Raw genomic sequence first — 21508 nt, 5'->3', positions numbered from 1 at the left:
CGCATCCACAACTGCAGTTCAAAAAAGTCTGAACACGGATTAAAAAGAATAGACTGTTCATTTATGCAAAGACAAAATCGAAATTCTTGCAATATCTGAAAATATTGTCAATGTTTTTTCGTAGGTTTTTATAGTTTAACATTAAGAAATTTCACAGTTCGAAGGGGGACATAGCACCCATGGCCCCTTGTGTAAGGGCCTGCCACGAAACGAAGGGAATAGCTTTAACTTTTTTGCCTAACACAAGTGATTCAGTACAAAAATTAAAAATAAAAGAAGATATTGATGTGAAAAATCGAGGTACGGTATTATTCGAGTCCATGCTATTTAAATTCTATTCGCCTATTAAATGAAGCTGTACATTTTGTGTATTACAACATCGAAGGCAGAAGAAACTCTCGAAGTATTTTATTAAATACTCTTACGCTTTATTCGAACATATAGTCAGTCAGCTGTTTAACAGCTGATAGAACTTCCAGATGTGATCAACAGATGTCTCTCGAGTTTCCCAGTATGCAATGCGATAGACGGTGTTGAAAGTGGTCTTGCCTACCTAATGGAGTGTATGGTGTTGTAGTGTTGCTGTTGCGAAAAAACGCATATCTTTATCACCATTTATGATCGTTGTGAAAGTTATTATATAGTTTAGAATTTTTTTACAGACGTTTATTTATAAAATGAATGAAGATAGGGACCGAGAAGACGATCCGTTTGTTGATTTATGGATTACAAACTGGGAGCAACAATGTATTCAACATCTTGAAAGTGAACCCGACTATGAAGGGCAACTTCAAAGTGAACGAGACTTAGCGAATCAAAAAGTGTGGTTTTTATTTCAGAATACAGCTACAGCGATCGCGCAACTGTACAAAGGTAATTTTTTTTAAAGTTAAAAATTCTCATTAATGAGTTTTATGCAGATTATTTTTTTAAAAAAATATATCTATTTTAGCATTGTTCACTATGTTCAATTCCTATTAAAGGCTAATTCAGTTTGAAAATTTCCAGATCGTCAGCAAGGAGTATCGCTATGGGTACCATTTCAAACAGCAGCAGGCACCGTGACTACGCTATATAAAGGTAAGCGACAGAATAACTTTTTAAATGTATGTACGTGTTTAAAGGTGTGGTTAGGCCTATCGTATTTCCAGTGTTAGAGTATACAACCCTCTACAGTGTTAGAAAAATGCCAGTAGTGAAGAGGTAATTGCAGGTTCTAAATCCAATATAGTATTGATGTTACTGTTTGTTCAGTGATTTAATTCTATGTCTGTCCACCTAGAATGCATAATGTCAATTTTAATTGTGCATAATTGCACATGTGTACCAACAGAATACTATTTCAACATAGAAACTGCTGATTGTCAAGCTTCCTGTTTTCGTGATCAGATTGTTTCTGTCGTATGTAATTTGGTTTCCTGAAAAGAAAAGAAAACGTTGGTGCAAAATAGATACTCTAATCATGTGCATGTTCTAAAGAAATAGTTAATTTTTTACTGAGAGACTCATTTAAAGATTGATCGTAGTTTTTACATGAAGATACCATAATTGTTCTGCATGTTAAATATGATTGAAAGTTAAGGGAGGTAAGTGGGGATATTGTGCTGGTTAATCCTCCTCCCCACTTTGATACCAGTAAGCTTCATATTGTAACAAATTAGGTCCCTGTTCCAATCAATAACTATCATCATGTGCTTTTGTACTACAATAGAATTCTAGTTAAGACTGCAGAATATGGGCTGCTTAGGAGGAACGTGGTTCATAATTTTTTGGTAATGTTTTGTAGTTAGTAATTGGGAAAAGTAAGTTTGAAGGTGCGGAATTTTTTTTTCTTTGAAAAAACTAGAAATACGTATTCAGGTTCGGTGCTCTTGGAAGGAAAAAGTGACATGGTGGCGCACATTCCTGCACAAATCTAGTGAAAGCAAAAAATGCCTACGTTGTTAGGTAGCTAGGTTTAGTTCTCTTAGCCTGAATAATAATTTGTTATTTATGCTAATGAAACCTAACCTAACAGGCCTAACCTAACCTTGTAAGCATTCCTCGTCGAAATAATGAAAGTAACTGTGCGTAAACAATATAGACGCGAACGAATACAGAAATGCATTGCTTATAGTGGCAGGAAAAACATTTTTCATTGTATTTATGCTATTGGAACCCAACCTAACAGGCCTAACCTAACCTTGTAAGCATTCCTCGTCTGAAATAATGAAAGAAACTGTGCACGTGTGGGTGGAATCCGGAGTGACAAATCAACTCTAATTCAGTGAAACTAAGAGTCTCACTTATCGCACAACACTTGAGCAACCTTGTGTTCTGACGTCACCGGAAAGAGCATTTTTATTTTAGGCTATCGTGGTTTAGTTCTTTTAGCCCAAAAAATAATTTTTCATTGTATTTATGCTAATGGAACCTAACCTCGCAGGCATTCCTCATCTGACGTCTGAACACAAGGTAGCAAAACACTTGTGCGGAGAGGAAGACCCCGAAACAAATGACAGCAACTGTGCGTCAATATTATGTTGAAATGCATTGCTTTTATTAGCAGGAAAAACATTTTTACACACAATAATATAATAGTAATCGGAAAAGTAATACTGGAAAATGGAAGTAGAAGGTATGTACTTTCAGGGGAGGGGATATAAATTTTGTTTGGCTATTTAGAGGAAAAAAGTAGCCCATGTTCTGCAGTGAGACCGAATTCTATACGCGTCTGCAAGCACATGCTGTTCAAACAGTTGTGATATTATGTTTTAAGTAAGTTAGACTGTTAGGTTTGATTATCCTAGTATTTCAATACTTCCGTCATCTTATTAACATGCATACATTTCTGCATCCAAGAGGTGCTTCGGATAGTAGCAACTTACAAGCGTGGTCATGTGTACAACACATTTTTTTTATGACAATTCCCCGGAAAGTTAATGCTTTTGATATTTTTAAAAATGCTCAATTTGGATTTCTGAACTTCAGTTCAAGTATTCAAACTCGTGTGCAACTTATACATATCTTTTAAGAAATAGGAACAGTGACCACAATTTATGATTATCTTTATTCTGAATACATGTAGGGATTGGAATTCTTGAATTCACTACCAGACCGAAGTAGAGATGTACTTGAAGTATGGCAAAATGTGAAGGAATATAGTGTGTCTGAAGAAAACATCTTTCAACGTTCTTGCATTATTTTGCATCGTATGAACCTAGGAGCAAGTGAAGTGATATTTGGTGTAAAAAACCTAGGGTACTAGTTTACTATCCTTTGGACAGATTCTTCATTTCTACAGAAGAAACTACTTACCGTAATAAGTTCCTGTAGTATTGTCTAACATCTGGAAGGTGTTTTGTGTGATGTGGGAATGTTTCATAGTGGAAATTCATGTTGTTCGTTGAAAATTAATTCTGAGACAGAGACAGAGAATAGCTAGCCCCATGAACCATTGGTGCGTGGATAGGTTACTTCTGTTAGGTTAGGAAACATAGTTAAAATTTGGTGTCGTGTTAGTATCAGGATCTAGAAATTGGAAATAATTGCGAACCATTGGCGTGTGGTTAGGTTAGTTCATCTCAGGCAAGAGAAAAAGCCTATCAGAAAGACGTACTGGTAATGTGAATATTACCTGATACTTGATACACCTTCAGGAATATTCCGCGAAGCAGATACGTAAGTGCGAATGTCAAAAATTGACGAAACGAAGAAATTAGAGGTGTCTGAAGGATAGTAAATTTTTACCAACCATAGCTCCCGATATATATAGAAGCAATGGCTATGTTTCTTTCACTTTTGTTTTACAGAACTTACTTTGTTTGTAGATTGACAATATAAAAAAAATCACAACCTATCTATACTTGCTAGTGTTAGAAATTACTAGTTGCAAATTGTTACTATACCCTCAGGTTTGGATTCTGCCTTAAGTAATTTGTTTGCCACTTTTAGCGACTTCCAACTCTTACACTTACAAATAAATGCAGTATTCTTTTTGATGCAGAACGTTAAGTACATGATACTTTCAGATTATTAATTTATCAAGGTTGCTGTGTGTCTGGAAAACTGAATTTTGCAGATCATCTGGAATTTACGTGCAAGAGAAAAAGTGGCAAAATGAACAAGCAGTTCACTTCCACTTCTGAACTTGGTTCTTGTGATTCCACTCCCAAAAAAGATTCAGTTTAGAAACTTTTATTTTGTTATGATTCTCAGTCTTGTGGTAAGTTATGGTTCCTTCGAATTTCTGTAATAAATTTTCACTTTTATAATACTAAATTATAAAGAATATCAAAGTTACACTTGCAGTCCAGATCTGATTGATAACTAAAGTACATTGATAATATTATCATAACCTCATCTTCAACAACCTTTCTGATAATTATTTTATAGGACTTGGTCTTGTTGGCATTTTCTATAGAATTCCTATATGCAACAAAAATTTCTCCAGATGTTGTGTACTTATAAGTGTAAGCAAAAAGCAGCATTTTCTACGACACTATGAATCTGCCAGAAAATGAAAGAATGTGTATGTATCGTACAGTTCACACATTCTCGTGATAGGTCATTTATTCAAAATGTTTGATGTTGCTACAGTAAGAGAGGGGTACCCTTGACCCTCTGTACCTCCTCGAGAAGTGAAATATTTTGCATGGTTTATGATGATTTTGTTATTTTGAACAGTGGTCGAAAAATCTTCTTCAAAGCTAGGCACGAGCTCTGAAAATCAGGTGCCAGGAAACAACCTACTGGCAATTGCGCATACTATAAGAAGCTGAGCATCACCCAATTCAAAACATGGCTAAATCATGTGAGCGTTTAAGTATGAAGTGCTTGCCAAGAGAGAGCTGGAAGAGTAAGAAATTGTTATTTATTCTATGGAATGTTCATAAAGTTGATAAAAAATGTGCTGCAATTTGAACTTAGAATCTTCAAAATTTTGTACATGCAAATTTAAAAAACTGCAAAATTACACCAAAACATATGTCACCAGGCTGAAGTTTTCAGTCACCATGGTGACCTGTCGACTGAAATTTTTTTCAGCCCTGTTTGTGAACATATTCAGTTATTTTTAGCTTGCGGAAATGTGTTATTGTAAAGTAAAGTACATCTGTTACCTTAGCATGAAGCAGAACAGCTCAAAGGCTTCCCACAAGTGAATATATAGCACCCAACATGACATTCCACAACAGCGGCTATAATTTTATGTTATGTTTGGGAATCTACGACGTGTTCGTGTGCATCCATCCAACCATTTTTGCTAATAAAAAGCAGCATTACTCTGAATGACAGGTTTTTACATATGTGGGCTATACTTTGGGATCAGGTATGTTATTTTTTCCACATGCTAGAATCAAATTTATATTACGTCAGACTGAATTACTTAGTTTGGTAATTCATTGGTTATAACCAAACATAACTGGTATTTGAGCCCTTGAGGATGCCTGAGGAAACTGTTTTTTCCTTTACTAATATTTCTTGTTATGACGCACTTAACAGTTTCTTAGGAGACAAAGAAATATTTTTAAGGTTAAGATAGGGTTACCAGACTGTTCTCTTTTACCCAGACACGTCCTCTTTTTTTGGGCAGGTTTTTATGAAAATGGAGAAATCTCCTCTTTTGGGGGTATAGACAACTGCCTCTACTTCAAGATTCATAACAAAATTATATATTTGTAAATAATTGTTTGTGTTCAATTTCAAAGTAAGGAAATATAACGCTCTCAGTTGCAAGCACAAAGACTAGAGTCTTTTCTTCCAACAGAGAATGAATATAGTTTATGCAGTGCATTATTATGTAATATTCTCCATTGCCATGTTTCTTTAAAAACTCTCAATGTATGTTACATAGTAAATAAATATTAGAATATTCAGACATTTGCCTGTAGTGAGGCCCATTATTAGTTATACTGAAACTGTATAAAATTATTTTATAGGGGTGTGTGATCTACAAGCTCACCAAAACACTAGTAAATGCAAAACTTATGTTCAAAGTACTGCATCTAAAAATTCCTCTTTCTAAGATTATGAAATCAAAAATGCCTTTTTATGTTTGTCATCTGGTAACCATAGGTTAGGAGAGGTCATGCTGCTATCAAAGGCCTTGGGGATTTCTGTGTGGATGACCTCTACTTACTTTCTTTCTTCTAAGGAAGTTGCTATGTACTGAGTAATGAGAGATAGGTTACTTACACTGGATCTGTTTGGGAGGAAGCCATGTTGGCTTTGGGATATTACTGGTGATATGCGTGATAATCAGGGCCCGGATTTTGATGACATTTCATCTTTTAACTGGTGCAATGTAGACATTGCTAACTATTGGGTTGGCAACTAAGTTCCCGCCGTTTTTTAAGGAAGGTGTTGAAAGGTTAGTTTTCAATAAACAGATACAAGTAGTTAATCAAAAATGTATTCTCCTGTGTTGTTTACAACGTTTTGCCAACGTTCAACAAGGTTTTCAATACCTCGTCGGTAGAAATCACGTGGTTTAGACACGAAAAAGTCATCCAACCAAGCTCTCAATTCTGCATCAGTATTGAACGAAACTTCCCGCATGGCATTTGAAAGAGATCGAAAGAGGTGAAAATCCATTGATGCCAAATCTGGAGAGTATGGTGGGTGTGGCAGCACTTCCCAACCATGAGCTTGAATGGCGTCCTTGGTCATATTGGCGATATGAGGGCGGGCGTTGTCGTGCAGCAAAAGGACACCATGCTGCCGATTCTGTCTTTTCTCTTGAATAGCCGTGTTGAGTCGTTCCATTTGTTGCACATAGAGTTCCGCGTTGATCGTTTGGTTCCTTTCAAGCAATTCGAAATGGAGAATCCCTTCCCAGTCCCACCATACGCACAACATCGTTTTACGCGGATGAAGTTCCTGTTTCGCGCGTGGGGTCGCTTGTTTCCCGGGGCTCAGCCATTCCTTACGTCGCTTCATATTCATGTAAAGGCACCATTTTTCATCGCCAGTAACGATTCGGTGAAGAAATCGTTCCTTGTGTCCATGGGTTGCACGGTGCCGAGCAAGCAAACCAGCGGAGATTGTGGCTCGTTGATTTTTGTTGGTGACACTTAAAGTGTGAGGCACCCATGCTCCACACTTCTGAACCTTTCCCATCGAGTGAAGATGCGTCTCTACAGTAGTGTGGGAGCAACCCATTGTCTCTGCCAGTTCCCTTGTTGTTTGACGCAGATTTTCATGCAACAGGTGGTTCAATCGCTCTTCATCGAACTCAACTGGACGGCCAGAACGAGATGCGTCTTTGAGGTCAAAATTTCCTTTTTTGAACTTCGCATACCAATCACGGGCGGTTCTTTCAGCTATAGCACCCACTCCATGCACAGCACAAATGTTGCGAGCAGCTTCTGCGGCCTTAGAACCTTGATTAAAGGCAAAAAGGAGGAGGTGTCGAAAATGCTCATTCTTCTCAACTTGACATTCCATTTTAATGATCTGTAAATAACAAGAAAATGTGTCTTAGTAACAAAGAAACATAAATTTAGGTAGAACAATACATTCTCTTTTGCATGATGTACACCTTCGTGCCAAACGTATTTATAGAGATTTTTCCAATTAAAAAAAACGGCGGGAACTTAGTTGCCAACCCAATAGTACAGAAATCCTGAACACCCTCCTCGGGTTGAAGAAATGTAATTTTTTTGGGTCATTTTTTAAAAAAATTGCGCCACTTTTAGGTCATTTTTTTTAAAAAAGTTGTATCATTACATGCTGAAACATAAGAGGTTCAACAATTATTGTTTTGTCTGAATGTTATCTTGCGGTACTTACTGTGTGTTTAACTACCAGCGCAACAAAGCCTGTCTGAAAATCGCGAAATGCAACATTGTCGAGTTTCTTATTCAGTCTGTACAACAGACCAAGGTGAAGAAGCAATTGTTAAATTGTTGGTCTTGGAATATATATACTATTTTCAATAAGCAGATTGAGTTTTGTTCGAATTTTTGGGTTATTTTTCAAAGAGTTTTAGGTCATCAAAATCCGGGTCCTGGTGGTAATCTTTAAAAAATAAAGGCAGGCAATAAAACTATGGGCATATGCCCTTCAATGTTACAGGTGCTATTATTTTTTTGGTACAGTTCCACAGTAGTTGTTTTCCATTTCGTGCGAAAAACAGATACAGAGCATTCCCTGACATTCGCTACGAGACTCGGTGGCAAGCAGCCCGGCATCAGCACTTGTCCTTCCCGGTAAACGGGGTCCGCAACAGTTGGTCGAGTCTGCTATTAAAATTACAGTTTTCATATTGTGTACTAACCTACAGAAGGTGTTTAAAATGATGCCCTTCTGCTGAAACACATTACTGACATCTCCAAAGGAAATTGGCATTTGCACATGCAAGTTCGTCTACTGTAATTCTCCCTATTTCCCGTACAATACTCTCTTTTCACTCACGGATGGTGTGCGGATTGTCTTTGTATACTTAATCTTTTAATTTCCCCATTTTTATTCAGAACTGACCCTGTTACTCTAAACTTTTTTACAAGGTTTAATATAGTGGTCCTATGTGGAATGGGAACACCAGAAAATGTTGTTGCAAAACGTCGTCGCACTTCTCCACAATTCCTTTTTCCGAAGTAACACTCGACAAGATAAATCCTTTGTTGTAATGTAAATTTTGTGGTGCCATACTAAGCAACAATCTTCAACACATGGACACGACACAACACAACTTCCAAGGGAGGATTATACTGGTGTCAGTCTGCAACGTCAACATAAAGGGATAGAGAGCGAAGGCAGGGAGAACAAGAGAAACAAAACAGACTGTTGCGAACCCATTCACTGGGAAAGACAAGCGCTGACGCCAGGCCGCTTGCCGCAGAGTCTCGTAGCGAATGTCAGGGAATGCTCTGTATATAGGTACTGAAACATTGAATATTTTCATTAACACCACAGTGGTTACAAATGCATAACTATCCAAAGCCTACTTATAACCAATATTTTTTCTTTATTTGCTTTAACACATTTTGAAACAAACAATTCAATGCAAAGTTGAGGATGGTGTTCATCCTTCGGTATTGAAGTTCCTGTATGCAGAGACACATTTAGGATGTTAGTCAGTACTAAATCTCGTCATTGGCTTGTAATCAAGGGGTCCCAGGTTGGGACCTGGTGGAGGCACATAGTGGTTCGGATCCCGCTAGTAACGCAGATGTGTAAGTGCCGCAGGTTCAAATTGTCTAATTTTGACATCATCATACACATGTGATTTCTACGTGATTCAGATTCTATTTATGTCTATAAGTGCATATTGAACAAGCACACTTATATGTGTTTACCTCATGGAAATGTCTTAATGTTAAGTAAAGTACGTCTGTTACCTTTGCGTGAAGCAGAACAGCTCAAAGGCTTCGTGCAAGTGAATGTAGCACCCAACACGACATTCTACAACAGCAGCAGACGAGACCTTGCCTATCGTTTCATAAATGTATTATATAGTAAATCAAGCACAAAAGACTGAAAACTTATGAAACCAATATGGAAGTAAAATTATCGTTAGAAGTGCTAAGTTTGATGGTGTGATCTTCTGCATGTGTTCTTTAGCTATTTGAATGTGCATACAACCCGTTTTTACTAATAACAAGCAGCGAAAACACTCCAAGATGGCTGGTTTTAACTTACACAAATATATGTTATTTGCGTTTTCTGCATGCTGGAACCAATTTTATATTATGTAAAACATCAAACTCTGTCGATTAAAAAAGATTGGTGTAGTTCTTGAGTGGGTACAGTGACAATCGTGCTCGTAAATGTTCATGTGAAATCCATGCATTTACTAATAACATTTTTGAGCAGATTTAGCTCATGTTAGTGTTCCCTTATTTTCATTTCCCCCCATTTAACTTTCCATTTGAAATTTAGGCTTCAGACCTTTTGATCAGTCACTTGAGTGAACATGACATAATTTCTCACAAAATTTTCATTGACTTTGATCTGTACTAAGTATGTAAAGCTTGGCTCAGTGTAGCCACGGATACTTCTGGGTTGTAAAATTCCATTGAAATGGAATCATAGCAACCCAGAAGTGTCCATGACTGTACCCTGTGCCACCATAATAATAATCCTATATTTTGCCAAGTTCACTGAGCATTTTCAGAGAAAGGTTTTGAAACAGATGCACTTACATATTGCATATTGCCTGTATCTTTAAATGTATAAAAGTAGGTTAAAATGATTGTAGGACTATATGTAAGAGTTGAAAATTAAAATGTGTTGTTTCTGTGATAGTCTGTGGATATTGGTAGGTACCTTTTGTACAAACACACCATAGAATTATCATGGGTGTTGTTACTTTCGTTATGTTAAAGCTTAGGCAGTTAAGCTTCTCTGGTACTTTTTTTTAAATTTCTTAACCTCTAGTTGTTTGAGAATATGTTATGTCTGACTAATGGATACTACTATTAGTTTTCCAAATTTATTTAGTGTATTGAAATATGTTAGTGCAAGACTAAACAGTTTTAGTCTGGAAATTTAGTATTAATGAAATTGTTGCACATTTAGTGTTCATGCTTTCAATATTTTAATACAATACGTGTAAGTTCTTTTCAGGGTAAATAATCAACAATTGCCCAATGTAATTGAATTGATATTAACAACCTCTAGAATGATGATCTTTTTAAAGCCTAATTGAGTGCATTGTGTGTGTGTGTGTGTGGATACATGCATGTTCACCTAATCTGGTAGATAAAATGTATATATATTAATGTGTTTTATCTGTCACAATCTTGGTACCAGTTTGAAATTTGACTTTTCGCCATTTCTTTGTTTACTTTGTAACTAGTGAGAACATATTTCCTTTATCACTAACTTTACTATGCTCATTGCTTGCATAAATACACTATAAAGTTAGGTTAATAACGAAATGCATTTGTACATTTTATTGATTTTTGAATCTAATTGCAACAGAGTCGTCAGATTCTCTACGCCGAGTGGGTGAGGTAGGACTCCAATGTGGTTACCAACGGCGGACTAGAGAGATAATCAGTTGGGCTCAAAAGAAGAGGCGCAATATTCGTCGTGAGGACCTCATTTCTTATCTAGCTGGAAAACCTCCGCCTCCTCGACCTCCACATCATGTTCGGTAAGAATCTCTTCTGCTATTGCTAAACTGTTGCATTTATATTTTCAGTGCTTATTTTTTCCTAGAGGAAATATTTCGTACTCTCCATGTGAAGCTTACCATGATGACACAAACAATATTGATTCAACAGTAATTGTTGGGGCATGGAATTTTATGTAATTATAATTACATATTTTCTCCTTTGTATGTAGGCAAACAAAAACTACAAATGTCGGCGAATTATGATGTTAGGAACCATATATGTAAATTTCATTTTAAATATTTTCACATAAAATGCAGACTTTGGGCTATGTTTCAATTTTTTTTTCATTTAATAATGGGCTACAATTGTGGGGTAAAATTTCAAACTTTGATTTCTCCAAAATAAATCCCTCAAAATGTATTTAGTGGTTCACTGTACATCACCTTAACATGGTATGTACTGAAACCGAAGCACTTTTTATTTCTTGAAGAGATAAATTGCATTAAATATATATTAATTTTTTGCCTGACAAACTAATTTGTTAATTCAGTGAGAATATTCTTCAGCGTTGTAGAAATTTGAATTCATCTCTCGCAGTGAAGTATATTTGACCACACACTACTCAAAACTGTGGTCATTCACATTAGCAGATTACAAATTTTCAAGTGTAATTTAGCACATTACAGTTTTATTAATTCAAGAAAGTTCTTAATATGTAATAGTATTGAGAATTTAGTTTAGTATAATTACATTTTTTATGGCCAGGACCTAAAAAAAGCACAGAAATAAGAAAGAATATGCATAGTAGATATTTTAATACTTTTATATATGTCAGTATATTTACATATTTTGCATGTTTTGCCTACATAAAAATCCTGGTCTTAATAATCATAAGAGATACTTAAAAGTACTAAGATATATTCATGCATGATCATATGTTAGTACAGGTACATATTTATGTATATTTATTTTGTTAGTGTGAACAATTACATATTAGATTATAAAAAGGGTGCTGGCGTGGTTCACCTCCAGAAGAAAGAGGCACTTCATATTTTGAACGTTGATGCACTTTTTATTTTTGTATTATTTCCACAAATGAATGATTCCTTATTCAAACTCAAATTTTTAAGTAATTACATATTCAGTGCTATCTTAAATAACAAATATTCATACTATGGGAATGAGAGACACATTAATAGATAATTCAGATACTCGTATTTTCCGCGAAGCTGTTTTAAGTAATTTTCAATTAATTTCGGTAGCCACTGCCACCATCCTCTTTGGAATGTGTTGTGTCCTTGCTTGCCAAGTTTCTGCTGTTTCTTCCTAAATTGCCACTAGGTGTGCTGTTGTCACCTGTATGTCTGCATATGCGTCGTCTGCTGTTCACCGGTGTTAATTGCTGCAGTTAGGGAAGCCAAGCATGGTGTGCCTGACCACTATCTGTTGAATTCATGGTTGTAGGGCATGATGGCATGTTTTTCTTTGGTTTTTGTGTCTATGAGTTGTGTTTGCTTTGTATTTGACATGCACTTTTTCGATTTTATGGTTGCGGAATTTGATGTGTTTTTCAAGTCTGGTTGTGGGTTGGGCCATTTTTACATTTGATAGGTGCTGCTGAATTCTCTCTCTGATGGGCCTGATGGGTCTGCCGATGTAATGAGCCTTGCACTCGCATTCAGCATCATAGACACCTGGGTTGTTGGGGGGGGGGGGGGAGAGGAAGTACCGTTTATGTTTGCTTAGTTGGTCAGCTATTTTGGAGGTTGGTTTGTGTGCTATTTGGATGTTGTAGGGGTGGAGGGCTTTGGTAAGGTGGTTGCATGTGGTAGGATGGTAGGGGAAGGCAATCCACGTAATTTTGTTACTGGGATCTGGTTGCGTTGATGGAGCAGGTTGTCTGACCTGGATTTCAGCTTTGCTGCACCATGTGGAGAGTTGACATTCAGTATATCCATGTTTTAGTGCCAGTTCTGTGATGGCAGTACTGATGACACCATAGTCATATACAAAAAAAACCTGAAGAGATCAACTTTTTGTTGGAAAAACTAGACAGCATCCACCCCAGACTAAACTTCTTTATAGAACATGAAGTGCAGGGCAAACTCAATTTCTTGGACCTCACCATCATCCGCGGGATCAACAAATTCACAACCACAGTTTTCAGAAAACCAGATGCAGGAGCACTATCAAACCATCCACCCAAGCAAAAGGCAAATGTATGGCTAAACGTCTTCTGAAGAGCCTTCTCCTACTGTTCCAGAGAAGGAGACCTGAGGGACGAGATAGCAACCATCACAGAACTGGCACTAAAACATGGATATACCGAATGTCAACTCTCCACATGGTGCAGCAAAGCTGAAATCCAAGTCAGACAACTTGCACCATCAACACAACCAGATCCCAGTAACAAAATTAAGTGGTTTGCCTTCCCCTACCATCCAAATAGCACACAAACCAACCTCCAAAATAGCTGACGAACTAAGCAAAAACATAAACGATACTTCCTCTCCCCCCAACAATCCACGAGTGTATGATGCTGAATGCGAGTGCAAGGCTCATTACATCAGCAGATCCATCAGGCCTATCAGTGAGATAATTCCACAGCACCTATCAAATGCAAAAATGGCCCAACCCACCACCAGACTTGTAAAACATATCCAATTCCGCAACCATAAAATCAAAAAAGTGCATGTCAAGTACAAAGCACACACACTCTCATAGACACAAGAACCAAAGGAAAACACACCATCATGCCCTACCCTACCTAGTGGCCAGGCACAGCATGCTTGGGTGAACAGCAGACGATGCATATGCAGACATACGGGTGACAACAGCACACCTAGCGGTGATTTAGGAAGAAACAGCAGAAACTTGGCAAGCAACGACACAACAAATTTCAAAGAGGATGGTGGCAGTGGCTACCGAAATTAATTGAAAATTACTTAAAACAGCTTCGCAGAAAATGTGAGTACCTGAATTAACAAATATTGTTCAATTATACTAACATGAGTAAATAGTAATTTAATTTAATGATAATTTTAAACAGTTATAGATATTTGTAGGAATTTACATAAATTTTCTTAAAATCCATGAGTTTTGCAGAAAATCATGTAGTAATTAGTGTGGTGCCAGGAGTTTGGAATAAATACAATAGTGACTGTTTAAAGGAGGAAAGGAACAGTGTGATACATTTATACTGCATTCATGATTCCAATTTTATGACTAGGGAAAGGATTTTAAAGTGCAAAATTATGGTCGGGAAAGGGAATTAAAGGTTCTGAAAATGTTTTCAAAAATGTGCCAATTGCAGAGTAGTTAGCACATCGCGCTGCTACAGCAGGGGTCCTGGGTTCGAATCCCAGCCTTTGCATTGATGTTTGTGAGTGTCCAGTCATCAATTTCATCATATCATCAAATTAGCCAAAAGTGGCACAAAAAGCGAAGTAAAATAAAGCAACTCGAAAAAATGTGCAAAAGAAAGAAAGTGCTGATAAAATGCCTTTATTCAATGCTCTCTCTTTCTTCGCCTTTTGTATATAATGCACGCGGACCGCATAGAGAACTGTGGTTCTGCCGAATAGGTTTCATTGAAGTTTGTTTTTTCTCTCGTGGGTTTTGCTACATTATCTTGGGATCTATTGGGGCTGCAATGAGTGAAAATCATTTATTTTTCTGTCCAATTTTTTTTAACAAAACATGAAAGAAAAGGAAGCAAATAGGTGCTGAAACATTAAACAGGGGGTAAAGCTAATCTCACGAAAGGTGCAGGAAAGTGTGTTTATTTTACTTCCATTATTTCATGTCATAATATACATATCTCAATCGATATGCTGCTTTCCTCCCTTGTTTTAGTTCATGATTGCCTTTCCATTTCTTTGATGTTATTGCAAATGGTAATCTTTCAGATCTTCTTTTGTTGACTGTTCATGTTATTGCCATTTACTTTAGGCCAATGCAAGTGAGTAGCCCACGCTTCCTCTGGAGTTTTTGGCCGTTGGCACTCAACCACAGGAGATGATTCTTTCCTCTTACTGTCGGTGAACGAGAACTGGCCTGCATTAGATGTACAAGGTTAGATGAATTCTTGGAGACTGAGGTATTGATGTTCATATCAGTGTTGAAATTTCAGCTTGACTTCTTTGAAGTTCACTTCCTTCACGTAGCAAAGAGCAGGACATATCAGTATTTCCTTCCTCATCAAAATGAAAATCACAAGGTTCATTTTCAGAAGTTTTCTCTTCGATTTTTTGAATATGTCAGCTTTGAAGATGATTGGAAGACCTTAACAATTTCAGCTGGAGCTTGCTTTCTTTTCTGACTTCAGTGGTCATTTACTAGAGATGATGTCAAATTGGTATCTAGTGTGTGACCTCCCCCCCTCCTTCCTTCTGCTCTCTTGCAATATCATGCACAACAGAGAATATATGATTTTTGAATAGTCTATTATTCTGATTTGATGATGTAACCATTACATAAGCACAAATTTAACACAACTTGAATGTTTCTTGTACACATGATTACAATGTATTAATCCTCACCTTATTAGCAATACCAGGTTCTTTGTCTCGTCTGCTGAACTCTCACAAGTGTGCTCATATCCATCATCTTCAACTCCCTACCTTCTGACCTGGACAAGCCAAGCACAACCTACATGAGAGAATATGGATTGTAGATAAATGCAAGGCCATTTCTTATTGGCTCCGTTTGTTCCAAGCCTTATTTTGCTTTGTAGTATTCGGGAATGGTCATTTACTGGTGCACTCACCCTATACCTGTGATAAAGTATGTTTTTCCAAGATGCAGCATATTTTCAGTGATTATTCCATTGTGCATTTATGAAACAATTTTGTGAATGCAGGTGTTGTGCCTATATTGAAATTTGATTCTGCTACCGCTATGGAGTAATTTTTTTTTAATCTAATTTATTTCATTTCCTTTTAGCCACCATGGCCATTAAGTAACCCAAGAATACTGGACAATGAAAGATAGGAGACTTTTAAATCCGGTTCAATGCAGTTTGTTACCAGTTTATCACAATTTGTTTTTCCATTTTTTTTCTGGCTGTTGCAAGTACAAATATGTCTTCTGTCTATAAACCATGCCAAGAATTAGAAATTGCAGTAACCACGAATGCGAGGAGCTACATGACTTGTACTCTGATGTCACTTCCGTTAAACATTGTATTCGACGACTTGTTCGTGATTAATTTGATTGTGTACATACAGCTTAAGGCTGAACCTCACCCACACGAATAATTTGAATTTGAGGATTGACGTTTTTATTTTCAGAGGATCTCCAAGACCCAGAATGATGGTGGAACGTTCTCAATTCTGCCATTCGTCTCCAAATCAAAGTGGAAACCATGATCAGCCACATTCTCTAGACGGCAACTCAGATGAAAATCTGCACACTTTCAGGGAAGCTCTCGCCTTGACTAGTAAGTGCTCTTTCATTTTTGACTATGTATATAAAGTATGTGCGTTGTTCCGTGATGTAGTGTATATGGTCTCCATTCACACAGGGAACTTGGCATGTTGAATGCAAGAATCCGTGATTGGCAAGACATCACTTCATTCACAGAAGTATGTGAAATCTGTTTTTTTTTTTTTTGTTAATTTGCATAATTTTTAAAATAAAACTATTCACTGTAAAAACAAATTGTATTAACATTGTCAGTGCCAAATGTCAACAAAAATTGCAACAACATACATAGAATCAATTAACATTGTTTTATTTTTCTCGTTTATTTACATATGGAATATGTGCTGTTTGGTATGTTGGCATAGCACCAACCAATTTTTGTCAATTTAAACTGTATATTGACTGTTTTTATTTTGCTTCTTCTCAATTTAAACCACCCATTTGGGTGAATTAAAGATGCGGTAGTTTAATACATATGCAGTTAAACTAAAAGTTCCTGTGTGGATGGTGGCAGGGGCCACCAAAATTAATAGAACATTTTCAAGTATGTAGTCGGTGGGGGTAAAGGCAGCCGGAGCATGGTGCATTTCACATCGCCTCCAAAATAACTGGGATGGAGGATGTGTAGAGGCATGCAAATTTCGTTTTTGACGAAAACAGAAAATATGAAATAACATGCTGTAATGTTCATTTTTCATCTTTCTGAAAGGTCTGAGGTGCATTTTTCTACCCTGTTTTGTCACGAAATAATGCGAAATGAACTGCAAAATGTGAAATTGACTCTTAAACACGAAATTTACCGTTTATATACCGACGTGACACTTTCTGAAGTCTGAAGTAACCTATGAGTTATGCAATTCACGGAAAATTGATTAATTCTGCTGTAAATATTTGAGAAGTAAAAAAGGACCCCTTTACACAGGAAAAACTTAATACTCTGGTAACTACATAAATGTGCTATTAGAAGGGATAAGTAATTTTGTGTAACAAGTGCAGTTTTTAAATCAAATTTAGGATTATATTCACAATTTTAACACCGAAATTTTATTTTATTTACCACTTTTGAACCCAAGATAGACTGTTTTTGTACCGAAATTTTGCTTTTTTTATTTATCAAAAATATGTGCCTCTAAGGATGTGTGATCCTTCAAATGTGCCTTCATGGCACACTGCTATATGCATGTGGAACTTCACTTTTACAAGTAAGTTTCGTGAAGAAAGTTAGCAAATTGCTTCTGTGTGTGTATGAAACCATACATTGATTGCTTTTTGTTTAATTCTTTTGAATTTAAATCACACATTGAATTATTTGTTTGCTACTTTTATTTTTAGACCATACATCTACTCCTGGATTGTCTTTTTCCACTAATATTATCCCAACTTACTTAATGTCACAATATTCATCCTCTTTGGTTGGCAGGGGCACATTGCTAATAAATAGGGCTGGGAAGTTGACCTCAATTTTTTTTTAAAATGTCTACAAATTATTTTCACTCTGAAAATCAAAGCTTGATTTTTCATAAATTTTAAGAGTAGTTAAATAATTTGATAAATTCGTTGTTTGGTGGTTAAAATTACTGAAGCAAAGGGACAATGTACTTTTATTTTTCCTTCAAGGTTACTCAAAAGTAACTCAAGGTTTTTCTGTATTACCCATTCACCTCCTTTCAAAGTGGGCCTTGTTTTTCGCATGCATCAGATTATATATATATATTTTATATTGTGGCTAATTTTACTTTAAAACCACAGATTAAAGTGATAATAGTGGCCAGCAAGGAACCTCAGAGTAAGAAGTATTTTAAATTTGCTGGAGGAAGAATAAATTAATTGTTTAATACATTGCCATATATTTCAGTTAAGAATAATAATGTGCCTTTTCATTCACTGTATTTTTGATTAATGGTGAACTTGCTAAAAGGACCATGTCAGAAATACATGGGGTTTAATGGAAATATTACTTCTCAATAACGGATGCGGATACTGAAAACTCTCCCCCCAATGCAAATACAACTACTTAATAATGGACAACCTGTAAGAAAACAGTTGCAATTCCTGGATTTGGACACAACAATGGCCAACTACGTGTACTGTATTTTCTTTTTTGAAATTTGAAATGTATGTAGGGATACTTGAGTAAATTTAAATTCACCGTATGTTGTACAGTACTTTGTTCCTTGAATGTAGGAAAAAAAAATAATGTTCGTAACGTACGTACTGTAATATGCTTATCCAATATTGTGTACCATCCTATACTTTTTCTGAGTAGTGGACACATCTTAATAACAGGACATTTATTTTCCCCCAGGCCTGTGAGTTATTGAGAAGTTTTTCTGTATTATACAGCAGTGATGTGATGATAAATTAGATTTGACAACTAGCCATCAATATGTTTTTGGTCCTTGATCTTCAAATTGCATTTTATATTAATGAAATGGAAAGTAGTACCTACCTATATATCTCCGGAAATAATGTGTAATGTATTTTTGTGAAAATATTATTCATCCTTATAATCGCACAGTTTCCCTTCTGGTGTGTCAGATTATATTTATAATGCTTATAATGAAAAAGATATCAGATTACATTTATAAATTATTATACAATTATTATAATTTACCAAGAAAATATATCAGTCTTCATTTGAGTTCCTGATACACATCTTCCTGTGAAAAGAAAATTATCATCTTTGTTATGCCTGCTAATCTGTTTTCTTTCCTTGCCATACACACTGCCATCTGTCAGTAAAATGTGAAATTATTGTCAAATATCACTTTCATCCTGTGCAAGGGCAATTTCAGACCTTTCAAGATTTCCAGCAATGTTTGTTCAAAGCCTTTCAATTGTCAATTTTGTTGACTGTTCTAATGACAATTCAATCATATACAGATGACTTAAAAAGTATAGTTTAATGACTTTCAATGGGGAAAAACTATAACATGAACTTTACTCGGGATAGTATAAAATGTCTACCTGGAACTTGTCAAGCGTTTGTTATAATTTTTTTTTACTTTCAGATCCAACTGTGGGCATCACTCGTCGGCGGTCAAGTCCCCACCACGTCTCCGAACTGAGTGCTTTCATAACCAATGAGATCGCTCGCCATTGTAAGCGCCCGGCCCCCTCTAGCCCCACCCATGATGTCAACATGGACTCCCCAACCCACAAACGCAGCAGGCTTATGTGAAGGAACGTGGACAAGGGCTGGGGGAAGGGAAGTGAACTTTGAACTTCAAGCATAAATAAAAGGGGGTGCAATTGGAACGGGGGTGTGAGAGGGGGGAAGAATTGCTGCACCACCAGTTGCCTTCAGTTGCCAATCATAGCCTTCAGTCTTTAGATAATTATTTGTCATCATGTGTATGTAAATATGTTTAACAAAAACATCCTTATTCGCCTGTTCGATATCAACCCCTCCCCTGAGTGACATTATCATGGAATAATTATTATGTCTGGCTGGGACAACAGTTAAAATAACAAAATGAAACCAGTATAAAAGTATCATTTTTTTAAAAAAAATGTATTTTCTTCCTTTTGTGTACGTGTGGACGAGTGTGCAGTTGTACGAGGCTGTCTTTAAAGATGCTTTCGACAAGACAGCGATTGACATGAAAGGAAGTAATTGACGAATAATGATTCGAGGACTGTGACAGTTTTTCTAAAATCTCTTTCTTTGCATCTCAGGACTATTTACTTTTGTCGAGTGTAGTTGCAGCAATAGTTTTTTTTTCCAGTTCAACAATAGTTTAAAAAAAAACAATGTGATATAAGTTATTCTTAATTTTTTCATGTACAGTCACCATTGTTAATTGAGTCGATGAACGTGCCATTTGCGCGGAAGCTCAATGATTTTTTTTTCATGTACCAGTTAAGTTTCCTTGGAAGTAATAATACGTTTAGAAGTTTTTTTTGTCCTTGTTTTGCGTGTTTTGAATTCCAATTTGACATTGCATCGTATATATACTGTTGCATAATTTAATTTTTGTTTGCAACAAATTTGGCTTTTTCTCTGTAATTGTAGATAAATTTGTACTTTCAAGTGAAGCAAGAATGACTTTGAATGACTAAAATGAAATGTTTGTATGATAAGTATAATTTCAATAAATAATAAATTAAGAAATTTAGGCTAGAACTTTTGTTATTACTTTTTTATGTAGACTTGCTAATCCAACCATTCTGTGGACAGAGGGGTACAGGATTAGTAAGAGTGCAGAGTACACATACTTTAGTTTAATTGTGTATATTAAATTTTATGTTACAAGTTTACTGCGATAATCCTTCTTGAGGGTACCCCTTGCTTATTTCTCTGCCACTAACACTCTTATTTTGATACAGACAAGGTAAAGTTTCATATATTAACGTTTCAGCTTGTCTTTTCAAGTTCTCATCATCCCAAGTGATTTTGCACACGTTAACAATGCTTTACTTGTTCAGTTAGGCCAGCCGCACCACGGATCTGCCACAAGGCAATGAGTCATTTTTGTTGCAAACGGACTCTGGGAAGGTTTAACACTGGACGAAACATTTGACTAGTCACCTGACTGTTTGTGACAAAATAACGAATGTCTGTGGAATTTGTTATCGCAAGGAGCAGCTTGCCACAAGACGTGAAGCCATTCAATTCAGTCACAGACTGGAAACGGGACAACTTGAAGCCAACAGTTAAATGTAGTCCTTGATTCTTACATTAAATGGTTAATATTGTATTTTCTAACCAATTACTTGCTAGAAATTTATTTAATTCAAACTCATTATGAATGTGCGAATTACTCACTATAGCAATATAACATGTATTTTAAAAATATTAAAAAAAATGCAAATAAATGGACCTGAAGAAGAGAACAGTAGATTCTCGAAACGTCGTTTTGCAAATAACACTCATAAAACTTTAAGTACTATTTTTTGTTTTTTGAATATTTTAAAATATTTTTAAAATGTGTTATATTTAATTTACAACATATAAACCGATTCTGCTACAAACTATTATACTTATAATGTATTGTCATCTTTTTCCGAATTATAACACAGATCTAGACCTATTGCGTACA

General features: G+C 36.1%; 1 protein-coding gene across 1 annotated transcript; it reads left to right on the top strand.

The window, feature by feature from the left end:
• The first annotated feature begins 516 nt into the window (after nucleotides 1-516).
• LOC145990298 (HUWE1-associated protein modifying stress responses) lies at nucleotides 517-20592 on the top strand. The gene is made up of 5 exons (XM_083125989.1): nucleotides 517-873; nucleotides 1009-1080; nucleotides 10906-11080; nucleotides 16334-16482; nucleotides 19478-20592. The coding sequence occupies exons 1-5, from the start codon at nucleotides 678-680 to the stop codon at nucleotides 19645-19647; spliced, it is 762 nt and encodes a 253-aa protein (XP_082982115.1). The 5' UTR covers nucleotides 517-677; the 3' UTR covers nucleotides 19648-20592.
• The last annotated feature ends 916 nt before the right edge of the window (nucleotides 20593-21508 follow it).

Source organism: Lepisma saccharinum, chromosome 7, assembly GCF_977018435.1.
Source record: "Lepisma saccharinum chromosome 7, izLepSacc3.1, whole genome shotgun sequence".
Classification (NCBI taxonomy): Eukaryota; Metazoa; Arthropoda; class Insecta; order Zygentoma; family Lepismatidae; genus Lepisma; species Lepisma saccharinum.
The sequence above is the reverse complement of the archived record's forward strand: the minus strand, read 5'-3'. Positions and strand labels throughout refer to the sequence as shown.